The 19,126-nt window shown below is 34.1% G+C and overlaps 1 protein-coding gene across 3 annotated transcripts in view; it reads right to left on the reverse strand.

Moving 5' to 3' along the window:
- Nucleotides 1-4,008: 4,008 nt before the first annotated feature.
- LOC108726036 (rap1 GTPase-activating protein 1) overlaps nucleotides 4,009-19,126 on the reverse strand; it is a 122,925-nt gene continuing 107,807 nt past the window's right edge. For all 3 annotated transcript variants that reach the window (XM_018453393.1, XM_018453394.1, XM_018453395.1), the window contains 7 exons: nucleotides 11,329-11,511; nucleotides 9,175-9,413; nucleotides 8,241-8,519; nucleotides 7,907-8,072; nucleotides 6,592-6,900; nucleotides 5,793-6,326; nucleotides 4,009-5,706 (listed from right to left, as the gene is read on the reverse strand). In XM_018453393.1, coding sequence (XP_018308895.1) covers nucleotides 5,545-5,706; nucleotides 5,793-6,326; nucleotides 6,592-6,900; nucleotides 7,907-8,072; nucleotides 8,241-8,519; nucleotides 9,175-9,413; nucleotides 11,329-11,511 — 1,872 coding nt within the window. In that variant the 3' untranslated portion in view covers nucleotides 4,009-5,544. The remainder of the gene's footprint in view (nucleotides 5,707-5,792; nucleotides 6,327-6,591; nucleotides 6,901-7,906; nucleotides 8,073-8,240; nucleotides 8,520-9,174; nucleotides 9,414-11,328; nucleotides 11,512-19,126) is intronic.

Raw genomic sequence — 19,126 nt, forward strand, 5'->3', positions numbered from 1 at the left:
ACGATAGGGATATATTTATTGATGTGAGGGAAAATTATCCTTTTCGGATCTTACATCATTCATCTGAATTTCTCATCTCCGCACGCTTTGATGAGATTCAGCAACGAATCGCTCGAATCGTTAAAAATACGTATATGGACCTTGAATTTTATCGGATAGTCGATATAGACAATCGATTTAATAATTGTCAGTTATTTATTTTTAAATTAAAGTTTTGTTGATTACATTATAAAGTTTATATGAAGAAATTTAATTTCTAATTTCGTAATATTCGAGCCTTTTAAAATTAAACGTTGTTGACACGAAGATTTTTTAATTATAATTTATTTGTAGTCGAATATTGGTATTTTTAATTTTGAACGCGAATAGAAAATAAACGCGAAATTTATTCGTATGTTAATAGAGTTATTATTATTGTTATTGATAATTGTTCAGATTAATATTTAGTCAATTTTAATAATATGATGACCCCTTCGCGACGCGTTCGTGTTTCGCGCATCGTATAAAAGCGTAAAATCTTACGCTTATTGCCGGCGATGTTAGTCGGTAGTAGTCAGTAGCAAAAAGTAGTATTTCTCCTTGTCGATTTCTGGCATATAAAGCCAGAGTATTGACCATGAACAACGAAAGGTGGGATCAATCTGATCAGAAGAAAGAAGAGGATCTATACGAGGTAGGTTGGTGTGTAACACCAATCTAAGTTTTTGAAAGGTAAACTGAATATTCCGGGAGGGTAATTTGCTTTCTTATATTTTTCAAATTACTTAAAATACAAAAAATCAACAAACAACGGGGCTAATGAGAGTCAGCGCGGATAATCAAACGCAAGTTTTGTAGATTTTTTAATCTACCAAAAACTTGTGCTTGATTATCCGCGCTGATTCTCATTGGCTCTGTTATTTGTCAATTTTTTTTTAAGGATTGAAAACCTGTTTTAATTATTATAAGCTGCGTTCAACAGAGAAAGCAGCTTTGCAACTGTTGTAAAATTCTTCAATGTGATTGGTTTATACATTTAAGTCCACAAGAAATCAAAAGCAAGAACCAATCGTATTAATGAATTTTACAACAGTTGAAAAGCTACTTTCTTTGAACACAGCCATTAACGTTAAATTAAATTCGCGGTGTTTTTGCACATTTATGAGGTAACGTAGTTAGGAATACGTGAGTGGAGATAGATATACGCGAATAGGCACGAATAAATGAAAATTCGGATAGGTAGGACAATAAATATGGATAAGATGTTTAGAGAATCCCGCTACAGGGGTAGCGTAGGAATAAAGAACGTACCTCAGGCCAGTTCGCGTTGTTTGAATCCCTAAATATTTTTGCACTTAAAATGGAATAGATATATATTTGGAATAAATGAATAACTTTATACCTGAAATTACATTTGTGTAAGGTGATTTTTCTTACGTCAAGTACAATTTTGGAACGGTGAGTGACCAACTTGACAATAAATGCCCCATATATATTGTGTGTGTATATACTAGTATATATGTATATATATATATATTATATAGCGTATATAAGGAGTGTAAACACTGTTATTTTTTAAATTAAAGTTTTTTTAAATAACTTATTTAATTGTTTAAAAGGATTTACATAATGATTAAATGATATAATGATTTAACAAGAGTTTTAAACTATTCTTAATTGGAATGATATATTTATTTTATTAGAAATTTTTTTTAAGTATTTTATGACAATAATGTGCAATAGTGTAATTTTTGGTAGTATTATACTTAAAACTGTAAAATTAAAGATATAAGCTGGATATATTATTCCGCGTTAAAAAAATAAAATTATTATTAAGAAAAATGATTTAAAACTTTTGTCCAAATCATTATAAAGATCTTCTTAAACAAAATAGTTTTTATTCAAAAAAGTTTTTTATATAACTCCATTATTTTTAAAATTATTGAGTGTGTATAGACTTAAATTAAACGTAATGTATATTCTTCTGAGAGCAATGAAATATTCGAGTTAATTGTAGAAATGGATGATTAATATTAGATACAAAATATATTTATGTATCTGACAATAATATTTTCAATCTCTCCCTTTTTTCTTTCAATCCGTTTTCTTGGTTTTAGTAATATAATAGTGAATATTTTCTCTATAATATAGATAATCTTTCTTTGACTTTTCACAAGGCCAGCATAGAAATCACACTAGACAGTGGTGAAACTTAGTTTTCGGAAATGTCGAACAACAATTTCCGTAATTGAACGTAATGTATGTAGGGTAACTCCGGCAAATACGCCACGCTGGGATTTACGCTGCAAAAGTCAGAAAAAAATAGAAGGAGTGGGGGTAATTTTCCCGTAACTACTCTGTTAAATGCCTTTATATTAGTATTGTGTTATGATTTCAGCTTCTTACTGTTAATATTAATGAATTTATTGTGAGTTGAATTGATTTGTCACTGTAATAAATAACGTCATCATAAGTTATAATCTACATAAAATGATTAATGTAGGACGTGTAAAAGACTTAGTGGTTATTTCGTGATACATACGTGTAGTAGAATAGTAAAGCATGTTTGTATTATTAAGCATTATTTATAAATTTTTCATGAACCGTACATACCCCCTTTCCCTTTATGAGTAGCCATATATTCCACCCCTATGAGATATGCGGCAAAAATACAAGGTTTCGAAAAGTTTATTTTTTAATATGAAAAATAAATATTTCGGATTTCTAATATTTTTTTCATAGTAGTAGACAGTACAAAGTTTTTACTGATATAATTCGTTTACTATAAACATAGTAAATAATACTTAATAAATTAAGTTTTTGATAAGTGCGGCGTTACCGGAGTTATCCTACATTAGTAAAAGTAAGGAGGCTCATTTCTTTCTTCAAAAAATTCTTCACAAGTATTAAATAGTCATAATATAAATCCTCTATAGATATCTAACAGTAGGTATAAGTATATAAGACTTTTCCGAAAATACTCCAACTCACATATTCCACTATCAAAATGTCTGTCACTTCTTTGATAATATGCAGATAATGTATGCCAATTTGGACTCAATAGACGCATCGATCTTTCCAGTATTTTTTGGTTTATCGGCCGTTTATTTTGAATTATCTCTTGCAAGTCCAATTGAACCATGGATATTTTGACCGACTCTATCGCGCGAATTTATATTGAACAAAACATCAACGACTAATGAAAAACAGTCAGTCATTATTTTAAAATTTAAACGAGATTTCAATTTTATACACCATTTTCAATTTAACGTATTTAGAACTCGTATATTTTTACTCTTCCTAAAATAATTTTAATGTATTCATATATAATATATAATTCGTATATCTTTCCTTTTCTAGAATAATATATCTCGTTACTGGAAAATGTCCACAAGCCTTTGAATCTTTGTACGATGACAAGTATGCTTTATACAAAAGCTTACTTAAATAATGCTACATGTATTAGTCGCCGTTCCAATTAATTTATAGATAACGTGAAAGGGGCCATAAAAATAGCAATAGATTCAGAATATATTATTCCTATCCGATGCTATCTTCTAGTGCCACAAGAGAAAAATATAATTTTATTATAATATAAATTCATTCGAGATACCGTGACTTTCGTATCTTCAATTATATTTTTCATTTTTCTTATTTTGATAGGAATATTTTTATTTTCATTCAAGAAAGAAACCATTATCGATACTACAGCGACAGTATCTCTCTTTCTCTCTTTTTTCTTTCTCTCGAACGTTCTTTTTAGTAGTATATAAAGTGTTGTTAGTACAATCAATCATGTTATATAAGCAGTAGAATTTACGTATTCTCAAAAGAGTAAGTCGAGACGACATCGCATAGGCAGTGATAAATGTGATGTTTTATCAAAGTAGCTGTGAAAACGATGATTCTATTTCTTCCCGATAAAAATATTTAACGAAACAAAATTTGTAATTTCCTTTCAATCTCTAAAAATAATGGAAAACGGGAAAATAAGGAAAGCGAGGGAAATAAAAAAAGAAAAATTGTGAATTTTACTACATTAAACTTTGGTATTATATGTGAGTGAACGTTATTGTTCCTCCTCTTTGTGCCAGGTTGCTTAACGCCTTCAAGTGTCTGTCCTATATTAACTATTATTTACAAACATTATACAAAGTACAACGTAATTTATGTTAATAAAAATATTAATAATAGTAAAGTTGATAATAATAATAATGGTAAGAGTCGTATTAATACTAGCCGTACGAGACAACAGAAAAATCGACATTCATCAACTAAAAACGAATACAAAATGCTTAACTTTAAATGAAATGAATGGTAAACGAGAACGCATCTTTCGTTTGCACGTGCGAAAAAAATAATATTTTGTGAAAACATGTGATGCATATACTTAAATAATTTGGTGCTGTGCGCGATTGGTTAAAAAAAGACGCTTGAAATCAGCTTCTCACTAAAACTAGCACGCGAGGATGGTGCGGATATAATTTAACCTCATAGAAGTATCTTCTAAAACTATTCTCTGGTATCTAAGTACTAGAAAACTAATAAACGGATAAGTGTTGTGCCGGATAAATGTATCTAACAAATACTGCTAATGACATTATTTTCTTCTACAATCGCGTTGACAAAAAGACTATCTAAGATAGTATCTAAATATGGAAAAAGTTTTGTGGATAATCCACGCTGTGGAAGAATAAACGGAAGTTATTATAATGTTGTCAGCTTCGATAAATAGACGCGCTCTTATTGCAACACATCGTGATAATTTTTGTTTCTTCTCAATGTTGAGTGTTCAATCCGCCTCTTAAGATAGCTAATACTACAGATATCCCTACTGCTTCTTTTTATGTCCACATATGTATATTGACTACGAATGGTCAACTTAAGTCTACTAATAAATTAATAGATATAAATATTACACGTGTCTTATAAGTCAAACAAGAACTCTAACAATCTTGAATCTATACTACAAGTATCTCGAGGACACTTTGGTCACTATACACAGTTTCAGGATTTGTTTATCTTACTACTTCGTGTATGACTTATAGAACTTGTACCGATCTCTATCTATAGAAAGAAAATTCACTTTGAACGATTAATTGTCGTAATAAAGCATCTAAATTGCAAATATATGCTCTATATGCTCTTATGGAGCGCTAACGATAAACCTTTGGAAGTGATGAATGATTCCTGGTGAAGGTACACAGTGTTTAAGTATTGAGTACTCATTAAGCGTTTGAAAGACGTCTTAACATTTTACTTTAGGTTCCTAGGTATTATGTTTTTTAGACATCTATTGGTATTTTGCATGTCATTTCAGTAATCTCAATATTAGATTATACGCAAAAGTGACGTAACAAAAAAGAAACAGCGTGCGTGCAAAAGCAGTGTGAAATTCGACAGATTGCTAACAAAGACAAAGAAAAATTATTGCGCGCACATTTTCGAAAACAATTTTCCAAATCTACACATGCAATTATATTCGACCGTAAAGGCCATATTATCTAATATCTCGTGAGAATAACTACCGATCGCGCCTAAGACTACACGGTCTTTTCGTAAACTTCACACGGTGGACGTTTGCTGGTTGTTATTATCCAGCGGAATGCTCGTGGAGCATTCCTTCAGCATTGCACGTAATCGTAGGATCTCCTTGGACGCCGCTGCCAAATCGGATTCTAGTTGTAATTCCTTTTCTCGACGTCGTTTTAGTTCACGTTGACATGTCTACGATACAGATTGCATTTCTTTATGACCACAAGTGTTTGGAATTTCAGAACAAAAAATTTTAATTTGATTTATTTCTTACTTACCACATTTTGCCGCAGCAAATCCAACTTGTCGCACTTGAGCCTAGTGACCTCCATCCTTAAATTCTCGTTTTCCGCGATCCCATCTTTACTTGTACACCTTGTGGTATCGTGAGTCTCCGCGGAACTCATAGATTCGAGACCAGTGTCACTATCAGGATATACGGCCTGATCGAGTTCGAGTTCGCTGTTGAGCGAACTGTCATCGCTCTCCGAGATCACCCGCTGCGTCACCTCCGTTGTTATTTTCTCTTGCGTGCGCAGATTCTCATGTGTTAGTTGCACCATTGCTGATGTCGGCGCCGGGGATTTGTCAATGACAGTGGTATCGTTGAGGCAGATGACACTCGCGCTCTGCGATTCTCTACGATCATATTCGTCTTGCTGCAACGTCACTAGACTACTGTCCTGATTGTCGGTGTTGGATAGGCTGCTATCTTGGCTACCAAGACTACCGCGCTCCGAATCTCTCCTCAAGGTCAGATCCGGCGAGCCGAGGGGACTGGACGGTTCCACCGAACGCTTGCTGCCGCTCACCTTGAATAGTTGTTGCAGATATTAATTTGTTTAATCTCATTTTAATTTATCCACAATTAAAAATTTTATAGTTTAATTTACATCTATAGTTTATATTCTGTATATTTATTTTTATCGTTTTGCACGATTATTTTTTTATGTAGTCATAATCAGTTATTAAAAGAAAACTTTATTCTATATATTGTATATAATAAATGACAGAATATTTATTACGTTATATAGTGTACAATGAAATAAATACTGTCATTTATTCTCATTCATTTACCTTCGTAACAGTCGACTGCCGATTACTTGGAGGACTGGACTCTGTCTGTTGACCTTTCTTAGCTAACTGCTGCGGCACGCTTTCTGTTGATGCGTTCCTCACACGGGAAATCAATGCTTTCCGAACCGTGTCGATGAATCGCGAGCCACTGCCACTACTTCCTGAAGTGGATACATCGTTCGTCGTTGGACTTACCGGACAAATGCTTAAGCCGGAACTTCCTAGGCCAAGTGGACCACCGAGAAATTCTGCCGTTTTGGTCTGAAGTTCTTCCGTTAGGGATTCTAACAAGGCCGATCTAGTCCGCAGCTGAAAATCGTGCAGTTATTTAGTTGTTTTTTTTCATAATCTTTTTTAGAAATTATTAGGGATGCACACCGAATCGTAAAATTATCGGATATCGGGTATCCGGATAGAATGCAACATCGGATATCCGGTATCCGGTTGGATATCCAACATTTTCCGGATATTCGACCGGATTTCGGAAAACTGTTTTCTAAAAAAAAAGCAGAAGGGCTGTAGAGAAAAAATTGTAATTTTGCAACAATAAGATATTAATATGGCATTACGAATATGCATATATACTCATTTCTAAAACATTTATATAATAATAGAGCTGGGCATGTATTTGAAATACTTTTATTTGAAAAACGGTGTTGGTAAACAATTATATTTTGTATTTTGCGTTTGTTTGGAGTACATGAAAATATTTTGTATTTTGTATTTCATGGGAGCATATAAAAGTATTTTGTATTTTAGTATTAATAACAAAAGATTGAAAGTATTTTGTATTTTGTATTTCAAATACTAATACACAACACACACACACACATGCACGCACGCACGCACACGCACGCACACACATACACACACACACACACACACACTGACAATCAATCTTATTATTTGAATTATAAAATACAAAAAGCTTTCAATCTTTCGATTTTAAATACAAAATACGTAATACTTTTATGTGATCCGCTGAAATAAAAAATATAAAATACGCTTGTACTGCAAATAGCATGTTTTAAATAAAAGTATTTAAAATACATGCCCAGTCATGATAACAAATCAACAATTTAATGACATAAAATTTTAACCGGATATATTCCCGGATACTAATGATATCCGGCTATCCAGTCGAATAGTAAAAAAGTGCCGGATAATATCGGATACCAGATACTTTCCAGATATCCTGTGCATCCCTAGAAATTATCATAGTGATCTATTGAATATTTATTACGTGGATATTCAAGTTTTCTCATTTTTGCAATACAATGAAAAAGGAAAGAAACGTTAAGACAAAGAGACTTACCTCCAATTTGGAAAATTTCTCGGCTTTATAAGCGGCGTTTTCGGCGTTAACGAGTTTTGTGAGCAGGAACTCTTTAAATTCAACACCTCTGAGAAAAACTGCTGGAGTCGGTAGAGTTGGTCCGAACCAGGGAACGTCATCGCGCGCTGTCACACTGACTTTGTACCTTAAAATTTAATGTCACCGTTATTCGTTGTTTCTCGTGTTAACCAACAGCAATAGTTTTCACAATCGCGACGAGAGATATTAAAATAAATAATGAATTCTGTTAGGTTTTAGCTTCGCGGAGCAAACAGCGTATAAACGAAAAGCAACTAAGAATCTAAGAATATACCTTGTATTAGGAGTGCAGGGGTCGATGACTTGCACGACGATGAAGGCGTGCAAGAAGTGACTGGCGATCATGTCCGGGCTGAAGGGCGTCGGTTCCTCCTGAAATATGACGGCAACGATGTCATTGCCGATGTGTCGTTTGCGCTGTAACTGCTGCGAATCGCCTGGACTATACGGCAATAACGAGGCCACGTGGAACAATACTTCCCGACCCCGAAACACTTCGTATACCGCCGAATCGCCGGTCTGGCCGTGTCGAGTATCCAACCCACCGCGATAACTGCAATACGCAATCAATTAGATATATAATGTAAATATAATATAAAGAATGATAATATAGAGAGATAATAATATAAAGAGTAAAATAAAGTAAATGTTAATTAAGAATAGGCATATTACAACTTTCTACTCATCAATTTCTGATTTTATAATTTTATATAATTTATAAAATTATCTTTTATCCAAATTTATGCAAAAATGTTATATCAATAAAATATGTTTATTATATAAATCATGTATTAAAAAGAATTTTAATATAAACTCTTTAAAAGTAAATAATATTTTCTTCATTTTTTAATTTTGTGACACGAACTTTTTTAGAACGTATTTTGCTGAATTTTAATACATGGAGGTTGTAAGGATCGTTGATTGCAAACCTGAAGTCGAAATTTAAAAAGTTAAAATGACACAAATCCAATATGATGGCCAAGGTAAAAAAAACTTTATTACGATTTATACGTAATTAAAATTTTATAAGGGTTTTTTGGATTTTTAATTTCAAACCTGCAGTAAATATTTGAAAATTCAAAATAGCGGATCTAATATCAAGGAAATTTTTATTACTTATCAATAAAAAGTTTCGCTGATGCAAAAAAGACAAATATTCTAATGTATAAGACACACAGCAAAGGATTTTAATTTTTAAGAAACCTTACCCCTTGTGATCCTTGAGATCGATTTTCTGACCAAGCAAATCGAGAAATTCCTGAAAAGCCGGGGTGATTTGTCGATTGCCGAAGAGCTGTTCCTCGGTGAGTTGACCGGCTCTCTGGTAAAGAACACCAAACTTAAACCTGGAGACCAAGGCGTGCTCGTCGTATCGTGCTATCAAGGTACCGGTGCCAGAACACATGACCGGCATCAGGGGGCTCACGTTTAGAGATTCATTGATCGCCTGCAAAAAAATATTTTTGATGAGGAGGCGCGAGAATACGTAATCGACTCGACGTACGATTACGAAAAAGCGAGGCAAGGTCTTTCCTGTGTTTTATCACACTAGCGTGCCTCCTTATCTTTCTCCTTTCCTCGGTTTTCCTCTCTTTTTCTCTCGTTTCCTGCCATACGATCGCGCACGTAACAGCCGAGAAAGATAAAGCATGCACACACGACGAACGTTAAATTATTCAGCGCGTTTATGCGTTTTTGCGCACATAGGAATACACCGGTGGAATATAGGATCCAAGGCCGGATATAGCATTTCCATCGCCCGAAGGTAACAAATTTTAAACAGTCGCTCTATGAAATGTTTTATTCATTTTTTTAAAGAGCTTGAGTTTTCTATCAATACATATTTCTGTAGTTTTGCACGATCCTAAATGTTTTATAGCTAGAAATGGTACAAGATGTAGCCATAAAAAAAAAGAGAGAAGAAATAAAAAGTAAATTTTCTATTTTATATTTTACTGTACTACATATTCGCAATCGATTTAAAAAATACACGTTTTCTCAAACGACTAATAATAATATTATTATTTATTTATTTCATTTGATAATGATTCACGTATAAATTCGAGAATTCTTTAAGTCTGTCTGGTGACTGTTTCTTTTATTATGACTTTCAATGTTTTTTTTTTGTGGAAATACGTCAATGTGCAGGGCCGCCGTAATCAAGTGTGCAAATTGTGCACTGCACGATAACGTATATTAACAAGGAGGACAAATTCAATTTTAAAAATCAATCCTGCAACACCAATTGCGTGTGTGCTCACTACTGTTAAATTTAATTTCTTTTGAAACGTGTATTGAATATAAATCTCGTATCACACAAAATTCGAAATCATTAATCGAATCGGATTATAGTTTTTCTCGATAGTATTAATATCTTTCGATACATCACATAAAGCTACACCAAGTTATTTTAATACGAGGATACTGATCATGTAGGTAACATTTTCTCTAAAGCGAAAACATGAGAAGTGAAAAAATCGCTTTATTAACTTCACTTTTCATATTTCCGCTCCAAGAAAAAGTTACAATACCCTAAAACAAAAATAAAAAATTACGCCGTTTCTAAAACTATTTTAAAAATTATTGAAAAAAATAGATTATTTAAAAGATTGATAAATAAAAATATTAAAAGTGAAGTCCACATAAAGGCGCCTTATATTTCAGCGACGGCTCTGCAAATGTGTAAAAAAAAAAGAAAAAAATATGCTATCACATAGTTATTACATAACTCATCTAATTGTAAGTAGAATTAATAATTCAAACGCGCGGTGAGCTTGCTTTTCGAGAAATCCGATTGCGAGCAACTGTTTGATCTTAAAACAACTTCGAAAAACTGGGTCTGTAAGCGTTTCATTCTGCTTGTATTAATATCGTTCTTCGTAAACACAACGTGACTGTTGTCTCAGGCGTTTCTTATTATCTCTTCAAACACACAGGTAATCGAGTATGCCTGTCTTCAGTGCGCCAGTATAACCGGCGTCTCCAATACGTAAACAGCACATGATAAATTGCACAATAGCTCAAAGAAAACTAAGTACAATTTTCACGTGGCAGGTTTAAAAAATGGAACGTAGCGTGCCGCTGAAAAAATTCTACTACCTGGATTTGATTTCGAAATATATCAAACTATTTTACGAATTACGTAAATGTACAAATTAATATTTTAAACCAAAATTTTATCTAATGTGATCAACAATAACTTAAATTTCTGAATTAATATTGTAATTTCTCAGAGTCTTTCTCACACGCTTTTTATATACACAAAACGCGTTTCGATGTATCTCCTTGCGTTTTAATCTAAATTTTATTGCGTGATGTCATGCCAACTAGAAAGAATTATTACCAGAAGTGAATGTCTTTACCTTGACCATTTTCCTCGGTGTAGGATTCGAGCTGAGATTCGTAGTTGGAACCAGGTCATGCGTCGATCCTGCCCGGAGTCGCAGCAACACCCGCCAGTGTTCCTGTCCGGCGACCGTCTCGGCCTTCACCGAGACCAAGACCGGGCCGTTCTCACTGTCCCTTCCCACGAGATTCACGTGTTCCTGAGAAAAAAAAAATCGAGACGATAAAACGACGTGTTTCGTAGTTGTGCATACTAATGATATACGATAATAATTAGCCACGGTTTCTGCTGTGGAAACCATGTCGTTTTTCAAGAATTTATCAAAAGAACTAGGAAAATCATGAATAATACAAACAACGTTCAAAGATAGGTAGATTGGTCGAAAAAAAAAATCTTCCTCCAATGCAAGTCTGTTGAGAAACCCGAAGATCATCGAGACTCTAGTGCGTCTTAGAATGTCAACACAAAAAAGAAATATAACAGAGAAAATGTTTCCAGAAAGTAGTGACTTTAATAAAAAGATAGTAGATCAAACTGAACTGTTATAAGTGTTCTTAAATAACTGTTGTAAGCGTTGTTAAGTAACTCGTGTTCGATATTTCTTTAACGCGTTAGACGTTAGTTTTTAATATAAATGTTGCTAATTTTTTAATTCTGTTCAATTTTTTTACAATAAATGTTTAAAATGGTGCTCTCCAACATCATTACTCTATACAACTATCAACAACGTTTAAATAAAATCGATGTCAGTGCTTTAAGGAAACGTCACTGAAAATGCATTTTATAACAAAAGTTATTTAATTTTATGAGATCTTTTAATAGTATTTTATGTTTGTGTCGCTACTTTTCGAAAACATTCTAGATATACGTCGGATACAAAAAGCGTTAATTAACGGATACGTTAACGCAGGATGCAATCGGCGTGACGATGCGCGTGCGTTAGAACAATTACGGTAGTTCACGCGTTCCGGATTCAATTAGTTGTTATGAAATTGCCACAAGTAAAATAGTATGTATACGCGAGCGATTGCGGCCCTGAACGCACTGTGTTACGCAGCAACGTGTCCATACGCTTTTGCAAACTGCAGTTAGTGCGTTTTGTCCCACGTGTGTATGTTATACACGGTGTCCCTCGTGCGAGACTCCGTATTGAGGACAATATATTACGCAAACGGTCTTCAGCGAGTTTATTAGCAGGTTTGTTCGATTAGCAGCTTTTCGTCGCAGCCTCATTTCGAACGTATGTTCGAGAAGTGAAAAAGGATAAATTCATATTAATTTTCCTTTTCTGATACATCTGTATCCTCGTCGCACTCAGAGAAAAAAGTCGTATCAGTAACTATAAATTTGTAGTGAAATAGCGCCTCAACTATATACATATTATTAAATTCTAATAAGAATACTAGATTAAGTGAACTAAGAAAATATAGTACATTAATCATATAAACAATTTATAAATGATTAATATTACTATATTTTCTTAGTTTACTTAATTTACTTATTGTTCTTATTAAAGCTTTATAATACATAGTTACAAATTTGTATGCATTTCTTATTTATTTTTGTCTTTCAAGTTTGAAACCAACGCTGCGCTTTTTATTGTAAGCTGAGTGGTTTCCTTCTTAGGAGAGAAACTGAACTCCGCTACGTCCCTCTGGTGACAAAGCCGCGTACTACTCGTACTGAGCGACACTTTAAAAATTTTTGTCTAAACTAGAAAAATGTAATTGTTATATCTATTTGCATGAAGTCCAAGTAACTACTCAATGTAGTTGAGTCACTATTTCAGTATCAATTAATAGTGCATACAATTTGTTACCGTGACTATATTTTTATAATATTCAGCACTACTTTAGTTTCTATTACTTTGTAAAACTAGTTACAGGTACTTCAATTGCAAAAGTTGTCAAATTTATAGTTGCTGGAACTATTTCGTTTTCTCTCAGTGCGCAAAAGTAAGTTGTAGGAGTCGCAGAATATTCAAAGCATCTATTATTATCAAAATTATTTAAGAGACTTTTCATTATGCACTGCAAAAAACGCATAATATCTCAGATAGTATATTAAAAAATGTACAAAACTAAAATTTAGAAAAGGGTGAAGCTTAAAATCTTTACTTTTGAAAGATCACAATGTCTTTTGAGTTTCTATCAGTTTTGCAATTTTTACATATAGAAAAATACGAGCTGGACAAAATGGGAAACATTACTTCTTACTTTGTAGATCTGTCATGTGATCAAAAAAGTTGCGAAAATTTTCAACTTTCTAATGTGAAAGTTTAAAGTTTTCCTTACAATCGTTTTTTAAAAATGTTCATAAGATTTAAGTTTTTTTTATTGAATCATCGCGGATTAAATAAAAGGAGCATTGCGACTTTCATTGCTCATAATTTCATTAAAAATCATCGTATCGCAAAAGAGAGCAACTTGAAGCTGAAACTTTGCTCGATCAAGTGGTATAATTGTCAATTTAAAAAAAATGTAGATAAAAGCAGTAGCGCTACGAACTTTTGTTCCAATTCAATATTATACAAAAAAATGTTGACTTCAATTATCCGATTTTTTATTTAATTTATGGAAACAACCACACGAATCCGCACGTGTCAGCGAGGCTTCTCGACAAGAAGGAAAGAAAGATCCTCGGACTTTCTTGTGTGTTTCTCGGGTCTTTTAAGTTAGCTGCGAGCAATGAGCGTTTTCTCCGTTTTACCGAAGCTGCACGATAGCCGGCAGGGCAACAACGACGAATAAAAACGGTGCATCGTCGTTGACGATGCGTTTGCATGCGAGCAAAAATGCCGAGAGAGGCTTAGAGAGACGCATGGAAGGTCGGGTCGCATGCAGAATGTGGTGTACGATGAAATGCATGCACACCACTCCCTTCCCCTCCGGTGTTTTACTAACCTTCAGATGGAAATAGTGGAGGGAGTTAGAAAGGGCAACGTGCCCGGAGTTCACAGGAGTTCATGCCATCGAGATATTGTACGTACGTTTATTACTACCATTGTCATTATTGTAATAATACACTTGTGTGCATTACTGTAATAATGCATACAACAGTGTGATTATTAAATTATTAAATATAATAATATTACGTACATTAACTGATCTAGCGTGGATTTCGATGAGATTAATTGCGAATTATAATTAAACTGATCGTTAAATTAATTGCAAATTGAAATTAAGGTTTATAAAATTAATACCTTTATATAAAATTAATAACTTGATTCTCTTAAATATTATAATCCTTACTCAAATTTTAATTTTTATTCTCGAAATTTCCGTTTCCATAATTCAAGCTTATGTATTTTTCATTCTTTCTATCCTCTATAATAGAGAAACTTAATTCTCTGCCTAATATTTTCTTCCTCTTACTTCATGAATATTATTATAACTAATCATAATCATCCCTTCCACTTAGTAACTTATAGTCCCTGACCAATTATCATTTCTTTTAGAATTTTTAATAATTTAATTTATATCATTAGATGATTTCACAATATTAATAACCTAATATTAATTTCATCCCTTCCTAGTACACTCTTATGTATGTACTTTATATATGATAACATGATGTCTTGGGAGAATCAGCTGCAAATTGAAATTATGATCCATAAAAATTGCGACGAATTCTAGAGGACGTCTGTTATAATTTTAAGGCAAGAATGATTACACACATGATATATTTCTTATATATTTTGATATTTTTATTTTCGCGTGCATTAATTTTTATCAAGAGGTGTCGAGCGAGGTCTCTGTGTCTTAAATGGCAAGAAAATATTCCAACTTGCCATTACGCGAACTCCAAGACGGCGCGCCCTCCTATTGTAAGCAACGGGCTTACTCTGTGCTCCGCCGTTTCCTTTGTTCTTCAACCTCTCGATTGGTATCGTTAGCCGTTATGATCGGCTTCGAGGTGTATAACCGTTTGCGCTGTTACGGTTCGAATTACTTGCACACCGTTGTTATCTCCCGCAAGTAATCTCTCTCTCTCTCTTCCACGTGTGCGATCCGCGGCTTCTTCTCTTTTCTTGACGCGCGTAACAAACGACATTACAACGAAACACGCGATACCGATGTATCGCGTATACTGGCGATACGGTGCGTGTTCATGCTGCACTATTTTCACGACGCGACGTAAAAAAAAATCGACCTCACGTGTCGAGATCGTAAGGATTCAATTTTGACAGATCGGTTAATCGGATCCGGCTTGTGTTAGAGTTATTATTATATATTATATAATACGACTGTGTGTTGCGTCGTGTTTTCTCTGCTGAACTTCTTACGAGATTGGTAGAATAGTAAGAAAGACATGAGACTCAGTTTTTTTTTCTACGGAATATTTAGTGGAGGTTGGGGAGCAAAATTCGGAAATTAAAACGCAAGCTTTCTGAATTTCTATTATCTTCCAACAATGCGGAGAGACTTGATAACATTATGTTTACAGTATACTTAGAGTATTTAAGTTATGTAACTCAAGAAGTTGGACTTACGCCAACGTTTTCTCACAGATTATTATGAGAACTATGACATACAGAAAAACGTAAGCAGTAAAACGTAAATAATAAGGGGACACATCTTTCCATAATATTAATCGTAAGAATTAGCCAATCAGAATTGAACATTTTTAACAATTCTTGACGGTAATTGGCTAATTCTTAAGGAGCATTCATACTGGTCGTAATCTTCTGTCGTATGCCGTAATCTGTAAGAATTGATTAATCACAGTCGATTGTAGTGACAGTATTCCTCTCTTATGATCGAATGAAAGGGAAATACTCGACTGATTGGTCAATTCTTACGGATTACGGCATACCGTTACGGCCAGAATAAATGTTCCATTATGGTACGTCTTATGGTTACGGTTATGGAAAGTGTGTGCGAGGACCATAAGCGTATCGGTCAATCACACTAGAAAACGTAAGGCAATAACGTAATAAGCAGTAGCAAAATGTTCATTTGCTTACTACATATTACTGCTTACGTTTTTTGTAGCTTTAGACTGCGATATTTCATTTATCGTACGACAAGGATGTTAATTGGCTGTAAGACAGAGAGATCCGAGAACCTCTTTGTCTTGTAGCGAATCAATAGGCTCGACAAGCTTGTCGTACGACAAAAAACGGATGAATGTAATGCCTGGTTTATGCTTCGGTCTTAACTCTAAAATCCTAAAATTCAGCCAATAGGGCTGCCAGTTTTAACTGGTCCTAACTGAAATCTGTATTCCATTGGCTAAATTTTAGGATTTTAGGATTAAGACCGAAGCATAAACTAGGCATAATATTAGTCTTAAAGCGTTATTTCACAAAAGTATAAATGGCTTTCTGCAATAAATAAAAGTAATTAGATAATGGCTTTCTACAATAAACCATTACCTAAGCTTAATGCTGATTCTACAATGAGTCCGTAAATCGGTAGTCCTAAGTCTTATCGGTGAATCGATGAAGTTGGCCAACAGCCAATTTGTACGACTAAGACTACCGATTTTCTTAAGACTAGCCAAATTCGATTTTATTTCTTCCCATTAGCCGAGCTAAATAAATCGCTGTACAATTAACAACTTGTAGATGCGAAAAATCATAATTATCTATTTAGGTTAAGACTGGTTAAGACTTAAAGATTTCCGACTATCTACTCATTGTAGAATCAGCTTAAGTCTTAAGCCGTAAGAAATTGACCAATCATAATCGATTATTCTTCTCACATTCGACTGTGAGTGGTCAATTTTTTACGGCTTAAGATTTAAGCTTAGGTAATGGCTTCTTGTAGAAAGCCTATAAGAATTTAAAACTAAAATCTTGTACGTCAGAAGAATTTCACGTTGTAAGTCAGAAAAACAAGCGCGATCCGAACACCGTCGGGTAACAATAGGCGGAACGGGAACTCATCCGTCGAGTCTTATCTAGAAAAACTGCTTGCTCTGTGCCGGAAGCGGAAAATAACGTGTTCTTTTTCTTACAAGCTACGCACGACTTAACTATTCGTTAATTAGCAGACCTTCCAAATAGATACGCAACATATATTCTGAAATACTTGCAGAGTTTAATAATAATATAGTAACCTAAAGAATCTTGTGATTCACCAACGCGACCACAATTATTTCGAGAATAGTCCTGATCATCTAGCTAGAATATTTTGTACATCTTAAGTAAAAGTCGCTATTATTAACTACTTATATATATGTTTATCGATTATTTTATAATTTACTAATGTTTGAAATCATTATGTATGTAAGTTTACTCAATATTTTCTCAAAATGTAAGGTAAAATAAAAAAAAAACAAGATTTTTTTATCAGTGAAGAAAACTACTGTGACTGAATTTCAGTTTCTCGTTATTAAAGTGTAAAAATTTCTCCAGGTGACTATAATAAATAATGATAGCTTCGCTCTCAATGAGAAATTTCGTTATACCGATCATTGTCGTCTGACCATTTGCTCTATGTAGCTTTAACAATTTTATATCGCGAATTTCCATCGTCAACGGTTCTGTTTCTCGCGTTACTCTTTTTTGATCGAGAATTATTCTTTCATACACAAATCGCACCTCTCTCTCTCATATTTTCGATGGAAATTTTTAACCTGGATGAAAAGCATCATATATGTATATTACGATGATTCGACTATGGAAAAGAAATAAAGAGAAGGAGAGGACCGAGAGATAGAAAAGGTTGAAAGAGAGCGGTAAAGCCGGTATTCATAGTCGGTTCTTATTTCAAGACTGTCTTAAGTAACGTCTTAAGACGCCAATACGGTCCTCTGATTGGTTCGTGACTTCTTAAGACTGTATTTAAGATGGTCTTGAATATAAGAGATCCGACTATGAATACCGACCTAGAAGCGTGGAGACAGAAGAAAATCGCGAGTAGGGATCCTACTCGAAAACGACCAACAACGGATGAATCAGAATAGAAGGAGTAAAGAAGAGAAAGATAGGATTCCCTCTTAGTTCCAGGCAGCGGACTTTCGTGCAAGCTATGAGAACATTCCCACTCCCACGTCCAAAGTGCTCTTTTCCTTTTCCTACGTGCTTCCTCCTCTTTTCCCTCCCGCGCCGTGACTCTTCCTTTTCTCCCTCTCGTTATTTCAGTCTCCTCCGTACACGCGTTCTCCTTTCCTTGCACACCTACGTACATACGTCGTCGGTTGAGCGATCGTGGTTCATCACGGTTCTTGCGCTCGAATATGGTTGCAGGGGCGGAATAATGTCCGCCCTGATCCCAATGACGAATCGAATAAATTAAAGAAATCGTTCAAGAAAGGTATGAATTGGCAGGTATGAATTAAATATAGAAGAGACTGTGTGGGAATACCCTTTGATATTTCCGAAACTATTAGATCTTAGAGCAGACCCACCGTCTTAAAATAAAGACGCCTATAGATGTCTACAGATGTTGACAAATATCCACGATTTTATCGCGCGTCTGTCACGCGTAAATTATCTAGACCATCATATATTTTTCGTATATACTATATTTAAAAGATCACAGAGACACAAGTTGTACAAAGGTCCCGCTGATATTTTAAACTTTTCCGTAAAGAAAATGTCATACAGGGTTGGGAAGTTATAGTTCGAGAAATAAGTAAAATAATTTAATAATGTTAAAAACATATCCTTGTACTTAAAATAGCAATGCAAACAGTACAAAAAATTAACACAACTGTAACTGAAAAGTAGCAACTCTTGATCTTTTAAGTAACCGTAATTTGTAACGTGATCCTTTTCGGAATAATCAATAACTATAATGGTACTAATTACCAGGGTTGGCAAGTAACGCGTTACTTGTTACTTTGTTGATCGTTACCTTGTTATA

The sequence above is a fragment of the Mycetomoellerius zeteki genome, unplaced genomic scaffold (genome assembly GCF_001594055.1).
Source record: "Mycetomoellerius zeteki isolate Tzet28-1 unplaced genomic scaffold, Tzet1.0 scaffold38, whole genome shotgun sequence".
In the NCBI taxonomy this organism is placed as follows: domain Eukaryota; kingdom Metazoa; phylum Arthropoda; class Insecta; order Hymenoptera; family Formicidae; genus Mycetomoellerius; species Mycetomoellerius zeteki.